This window comes from Fukomys damarensis, unplaced genomic scaffold (assembly GCF_012274545.1).
Source record: "Fukomys damarensis isolate Sample0158 unplaced genomic scaffold, DMR_v1.0_HiC HiC_scaffold_16, whole genome shotgun sequence".
Taxonomy (NCBI): Eukaryota; Metazoa; Chordata; class Mammalia; order Rodentia; family Bathyergidae; genus Fukomys; species Fukomys damarensis.
In genome coordinates this window covers 71,154,865-71,161,886 of record NW_022900928.1, presented here as the reverse complement: position 1 = coordinate 71,161,886, position 7,022 = coordinate 71,154,865, and the positions used below count along the sequence as shown (strand labels likewise).

The window sequence follows — 7,022 nt, the reverse complement described above, 5'->3', positions numbered from 1 at the left end:
AAATGGTTGATTTTGAGGCAACTGGCAGCCCTAACAGCAAACTGGCCTTGACAGAGGAGTAGTGAAACCTCACTCCCCACAACCACCAGAAGTACTAGCTCTGGACCTCCCACTTCTTGAGACATTCAACAGTCGCCCTTGAGACACAGGGAGATATCACCCAGGATGGATTCAAAAGATGGTGCTCAGTGGAAAACCTATCCTCTCTTGCCTCTATTCAGAATGGTCCTAAAGGACTCACAGATCCTATGCTTCTGATGGGGTTGGCTAAGGTTTCTCCTATTATAAAGATGATGTCTCAATTAAAGTCCTGCTCTCAAACCTGATTGGCACTCACAGACGTAGTTCCCAGGGGCACTTTGTAATATGCTGTTCTCATGCCAACTTCTGCCTCAGGGTCTCTTTCCCAGGGAACCCAAGTCAGTGCAATAGTGATTGTTTATATGTTACTACATGCAAGAACACTTTCAAGTGCTTCATATCTCAAAATTTACTTAATCTTTACAAAATCATTATATAGTAAGAACCATTATTATCTCTAAGAGCACATGAGTGCTAAGTAGTACAGCCAGGATTTTAATGTATGTTACTGAGTCCATGCTCTTAACTATAAAACCTCCCTTGCAGGATTAAATATATTGTTGGTCATTGTTTTTCCCCCCTGGTACCGGGAATTGAACTCAGAGCCTTGTGCTTACCAGGCAGGCACAGTGCTGCTGAGCTACAACCCCACCCAGTCATTGTTCTTTAAAAATTAAAAAGAAAAAGAAAATATAGTATCAAAGGATATATGAAGTGATCTGGAAGAGAGACAGCACAGCAAATATGAAGGAATTCACAAGCCCATTTTGACCTAAAGAAAGTGACCTACAACACAATCAGAAAAACTAGGCGGAGAGAGTCCTCTGTAGATGACTTTCTTCATAGTTGAGTAAAATTGGCATTGTGGAATATCAGTATAAGCTTTCCCACTCTGAACCTAATGTATGCCTGTTCAAGCAACTCAAAAATGTTTTCTCTGTCAAGTTGCAAAAGCAATTCTGGCAATAAATGTTGTCTGTGCCTTGAAAATGACTTTGGAAGGCAATAGCTCAGTGTACCAGGCCAGTTCTTTGGGTTTTAAGGTACTGGTGTGTTTCCTGGATGTCTACCTAAATAAGCTCCTTTGGAAAATCCCCATGAGAACCTGAGTTTTTTCGAAGCATTCTAAATTTTGAATCATTCACCTTTGTGATGCCAGGTAGCGCTCTGTTCATCTCAATGAGCCTGAGTCCTCCACCTCAATGATCCTGACCATATGTTAGCTAATCGCGGAATATGTAATTCTAATTCTAAAAGAGGCCTTGGTAAGTCATGCATGTCTCACTTTTTAAGGCTTCTATTTATGCCCCCCCTCCTGACACCGCCTTTGTGACAGGTTTCCCCATACATCTGAGAGCTCTTTAAAGACCTTCAGGCACTTGGATTCTTCCACTGCACTAGGCTGCCGGGGTCAAGGGTCAAACCAGCAGATGATTCCATGGCAGTTTGTAGACTTAACATAGAAGTGGTGAAATAAGGAAGTGGTCTCTATTCCATAGGCTACTTTGGTTTCTGCCAGCAGCCAATGCCTTAGCCATAACTAAAAGTACAGAGTTAGCTCTTCTTCCTGTGAGTGATCAAAACAGGAGAGAGATATATGAAATGTGGGTGGTGGTCTCATCAGAAATCTCCACTCTCATATGTCAAAGAGAAATATTCAGACCACCAACCTACTCTTCTCCTCATGGGCGGTAGTTTCATTGATGGTAGGCGTTTTCTTGGAAGAATGGGTTGAATTAGTTCCAAAAATTAAAAAGGACAAGATTAGCCGCAGTCCATGGATGACATGCTGCAGTACCATTTGGCCAGAAGGTCAGAATGATGAAAAGTGATGGGTGGAGAGGAAGGTTTTATTTTTCCTTGCCTGTGATCATCTCACCAATTTATCCATTATTCTTTGGAGCAACTTTCACAGGCTGCAGGATGCCCCTTTCATTATCAATAGAGTCATAGCAGATTTCAAAGCTTCACAATGTAGGTGACTGAGAGAAGAGATAGACACTCACAGACTTAGTTGCTGAACATCTGAGAAATCCTGTCAGCATTATCAGTGTGATCAGCACAGCTAGAATATGGGGGGCATGAAAATAGGTAACTGGCAGAAGGAAAGTAAGTTATTCTGCGATTGGAAGAGGACAGAATAAATTGAAGAATTTACAGGAAGTGAGGTCTGAGAAAAGAGCAGATGGAAGCTTAGAGAGACACCAAGAAAGAAAACAGTCTCTTATTCTTTCATGCAGTTTAAAGATAGATCTCTGCCTTTTTGCTCTTTTCCCCCATCTTCTCTTATTATCTCATCAATTTCACCTGATCCCATTTTTACCTAGACATTCGTGGAATCCAGGTATGAGACTAGAAGAAATATCTGTCTTCTCAACACATCTTCTGCTTTCCAACAGATAGCCTGAAAGTGGTCAGGATCATGATGATGTTGGCCCTCTGCCTTTCCTTCTTTCTTAACTTGATCCTGGGTATACAATACACTTATATGATTCCTCGGAATAAATACATGCACTTCATCATTGCCTTCATCTGTTTCCTCACAGGTAACTTCCTGGCTACCCTAATACAGATGTATTCATGTGTATATATATATATAAATGAGTCAGAGCTAGCACTAAAGTGGGCTCAGTCTTTGGACAAGGTGCACTCAAACAGGGTGGAGCTGGGAGTATGGTGTATTTTGAGTGAAAGCTTAAGTAAAGGAGTCAAAGTTCCTGAGAAAGGACTTTTTTCTCCTCTTTTTGGACACCAGGTTGCCTTCTGCTTGGTACATTAATACTATGTCATATATATATAAATGAGTCAGAGCTAGCACTAAAGTGGGCTCAGTCTTTGGACAAGGTGCACTCAAACAGGGTGGAGCTGGGAGTATGGTGTATTTTGAGTGAAAGCTTAAGTAAAGGAGTCAAAGTTCCTGAGAAAGGACTTTTTTCTCCTCTTTTTGGACACCAGGTTGCCTTCTGCTTGGTACATTAATACTATGTCATCATAAGCTAAAGCAAGGTCAGGCCTTGTACTTCTCTAGTTTCAAGACCACGTGGGTTCCTTTCACTGCCTACTTAGCCGCTGTCTTCTTTATTACTTGTAGTGAGTGTCTACAGGGCCCTTGAAGAGTGAATAGAACCAGGGGGGTGGGAGAGGGAAAGATGCCAATGACCTTGCATTTGAAAAAGTTAAATATTTCCTTGACTCATTTTCTGTGGACAGCTCCTACAAGACCAGGAAACCAGGCCTGGGTGAAGAGTTTGTTATGCCTTCCTCAGCAAGGGAGCATAGCTCCTAACCTCTGATTTTTCTTCTGACTTTCATTCCTTCCCACTTTATGGCAGAGATAATCATCAAAATTGCTACCAAGAGTAGTGGCTGAGCCAAGATATCCATTTGGGGGAGGGGCAGTGACCCTGGAAATACATCATAATGCCAGGGTGGTTTGAGGGCAGAGAGAAGCAGTATTTGATACTAAAAGGCCACCTACCCAATGGGAATTGCACTTCCTAACCCAGATAGAAACTGTCCTCTGTCAAAAAGAATCCTCAAATTCCTTGAACACATACTTCCACTATTTTCCATGAAAGTATTTCCTTCCAGGATGGCTTGAACTAGGTGACAGGAATCCACTAGGCTTTGGGTTGGGGTCTTCTGCCACTATTTGTGCTTCTCCATTGTTCTTTCATCCTGGTCCTTTGCTTCCCCTCTCCCTAGGTTTTCTCTGTCTCGTACAGTGCAAGCAGCCCATCCATAGTCGCACCTGCCGGAAAATCCACCCATCTGATGAACAGTGTAGTGATAAACAGCTCTCCGGGCATTCTATCCAAGTTATCTCACTGCCAGAGAGCACTGCAGTGCCACGGAGCATCGTCCACACACCCTTGCAGGACTCAAAGAAAGATGCTGTGAAAAAAGATCATCTCCAGAAACGTCATGTGACGTGGGCTCTGTGACTGAACAGTCTGTCATCCATACCTGGCCATCTTCACGGATGCAGCATCTTGAGCATGCACAGTGCTGTGCATCTCCAGCCCCTTGGTCTGGGTTTGGCATTCCAAAGTGACTGTGAGTGGGCTGGGCTCCATAAAGAGATCCAGAAAATGGCTTTTGGAAATCCTGACACGCTAAACAAATGCCTTCTTCTGCAGTACTCGTTATTAATATGATAAATATTTAAATAACACTTGCTGCATTGTTAACTCTATGTAGAAAAAAAGATTTATAATGGTATTGTACTTTCTATTTTATTGTGCAATGCACATTTTAATTAGCACGTTTGTGAGACCTAATAATTACACTTACCTTGGAGAATATATACATAAATTTCACATTTGATCATTTTGTTACTTCCCCTTTCCATACCAACTCTCCTCCCCTCTCCCACCTTTTCCAGATCCTTGTCATCTCCATAGAGTCTACATCCCTATTTCCTACCATTTCTCTTTTATTTTGCTATTTAAGTTATTTATATTTTGAATTCCTTATATTAGAGAAACCATACACTATTTAGCTTTTGGTTTCTGATTTGTTTCTCTTAGCATTATGGTCTCAAGTTTCATCCATTCCCTGCAAATGATTCAAATTTACCCTTCTTTATGACTAAATATTATTCTTTTGTGTACAGATACCATGTCTTCTTTGTCCATTAACTTTTTTGTTGATGAGCATATAGGAAGCTTCCATAATTTAGCTCTTGTGAATTATGCTGCTATAAACATGGGTATGGAGGTTTCACTGTAATATGACAATGTTATCTGTATCAGGAAGATACTCAGAAGAGGTGTAACTGAGTAAAATGGAATTTGTCATTTTAGCTTTTTGAGAAACCTTCATAATGATTACCATAGTGGTTTCAATAGTTTATACCCCCTACAAAAATTTAGAGGAGTTCCTATTTCCCCAAAACCTCACCAATATTTGGCTATTTTATTTGTATTTATGTGGCTTTCTGTTGGTTTGTTGGTTTGTTTTTTGAAACAGAATCTCACTGTATAGTTCAGGCTGGCCTTGGACTCACTATGTAGTCAGGCTGCCCTTGAACTCAAGGTGATCCTTCTGCTTCAGCCTCCCAAGTGTATGATTATATGTCTGTCTGTGTTTGCTATTTTTTAGTCCTTGATAAGAGCCATTCTAACTGGAGTAAGGAGGAATCTCAGTGTCGTTTTCATTTGCATTTCTCCAATAACCAAACATTTTTTCATGTTCTTCTTGGCCATTTGTACTTCTTTTTTTGAGAAGTGCTATCATTGTAAATGACCACTTGTGATGGGGTAATTTATATTATTAGAACTCTAATTTTTGGAGTTCATTATACATTCTAGATACAATTCCTCTGTTAAAAGAGTAACTGGAAAAATTTTTGTCATTCTGTAGGTTGTCTCTTCACTCTGTTCTTTCTTTCCTTTAATCTTCAGAAGATTTTTAATATGATATGATCTCATTTGTTGATTCTTGGTATTATATCTTGTAAATCTTTGCCTGTCCCTATGCCTTTAAGAGTTTAATCGAATTTTCTTCCAGTAGATTCAGCATTTCTGCTTTTATATCTATGTCTCTGATCCTTTTTTCTATGATTTTATTACAGAGTGAGAGGTATGGATCTAGATTTATTCTTCGGCATATGAATAACCTGTTTTCCCAGCACCATTTATTAAAAAGAGGCTATTTTTTCCAACATTCATTATTGGTCACTTTATCAAAAAATAGGTAGTGAAAGATGCTGGGTATTATTTCTATTCCATTGGTCAACATATTTGTTTTTTGTGCCAAAACTGTGCTGTTTTTATCACCTTAGTTTTATAATATAACTTAAAGTCTAAGGTTGTAATCTTTCCTATTTTCCTCTTCTTGCTTGGGATCCTTTGGTTATTCTGGGTTTTCTCTTGTTCCATATAAATTTTAGAATTGTTTTTTCTAGTCCTGTGAAAGATGCTGTTATTATTTTTATTGGAATTGCATTAAATTTATACATCAGCCTTTGGTAATATGACATTTTAACAATATTGGTCCTGCTTATCTGAGAACAAAGGATGTCTTGCCATTTTCTGGCATCCTCGTCCAATTTTTTTTTTCTTTTTTTTTAGAGCACTACAGTTTTTGTTATGGATGTCTTTCACTTCCTTGGTGGGACTAATTCCTTGGTATTTGACTTTCTGAAGTTATTATGAATGGGACTGATTTACTGATTTCTCTCTCAGGGTTCAATGTTAGTATATGAGAATGCTATTAATTTTTCTGTGTTGGTTTTATATCTTGCTACTTTGCTGAATTTATTAGTTCTAGAATACTTTTGGTGGAGTATTTTTGGGGAGTATTCTATGTAAAGGATTGTATCATCTGCAAATGAGGATACTCTGACTTCTTTCATTCTTTTACATATGTTTTTTTTTAATTTCTCTCTTTTGCCTGCGTGTTCTGACTAAGGTCCCAAGTACGATATTGAACAGAAGTTGTAGTAGTGGACATTCTTCTCTTTTTCCTAATTTTTTACAGTGCTTGCTTTTCCACTTAATTTTTCCCACTTAGCATGATGTTGGCAGTGGCTTTTTTCAATTCGAGGTAAGGTTCTTCTATACCTATATTTATCAGAGTTTTTATCATAAATAGATGTTGAATTTGTCAAAGGCTTATTCTACACTTATTGAGATGATCATATGGTTTTCATCCTCATATTTATCTATGTAGTGTATTACATTTATTGATTCATATATGTTAAACCATCCTTGCTTCACTGAGAGGAAGCCAACTTGGTCATGATGTATGATGATCTTTCTAATAATTTGTTGCATCTGTTTACAAGTAAGCAGCTTATTCAGGATTTTTCCACCTATGTTCATTAAAGAAATTGGCAATTGCTCTTTTTGTTGTGTTGAGTCCTCATCTGGTTTTGGTATCAAGGTAATACTTTTATTACTATCTCTATTTCATTCCTTGTTATTAGTCTATTCAGG

The 7,022-nt window shown here is 38.7% G+C and overlaps 1 protein-coding gene across 2 annotated transcripts; it reads left to right on the top strand.

The window, feature by feature from the left end:
- The first annotated feature begins 1,527 nt into the window (after positions 1-1,527).
- Positions 1,528-4,107, top strand: Tmem225 (transmembrane protein 225). Of its 2 annotated transcripts, none has more exons than XM_019206632.1 (3): positions 1,528-1,893; positions 2,481-2,627; positions 3,787-4,107. In XM_019206632.1, exons 1-3 carry the CDS (start codon positions 1,722-1,724, stop codon positions 4,023-4,025), a joined length of 558 nt encoding a protein of 185 aa, XP_019062177.1. In that variant the 5' UTR covers positions 1,528-1,721; the 3' UTR covers positions 4,026-4,107. The 2 variants fall into 2 exon arrangements, with proteins under 2 accessions (XP_019062177.1, XP_019062178.1); XM_019206633.1 differs by lacking the exon at positions 2,481-2,627 and adding an exon at positions 2,409-2,425 and having other exon boundaries at positions 1,858-1,893.
- The last annotated feature ends 2,915 nt before the right edge of the window (positions 4,108-7,022 follow it).

Bases quoted from the DNA above. Each gene is read 5' to 3' on its own strand.
- Tmem225 (XM_019206632.1), top strand. From the start codon at position 1,722: ATGTCAAAGAGAAATATTCAGACCACCAACCTACTCTTCTCCTCATGG. The intron at 1,894-2,480 runs GTCAGAATGATG...GCTTTCCAACAG, and splicing joins CAGTACCATTTGGCCAGAAG to ATAGCCTGAAAGTGGTCAGG. The intron at 2,628-3,786 runs GTAACTTCCTGG...CCCTCTCCCTAG, and splicing joins CTTCATCTGTTTCCTCACAG to GTTTTCTCTGTCTCGTACAG.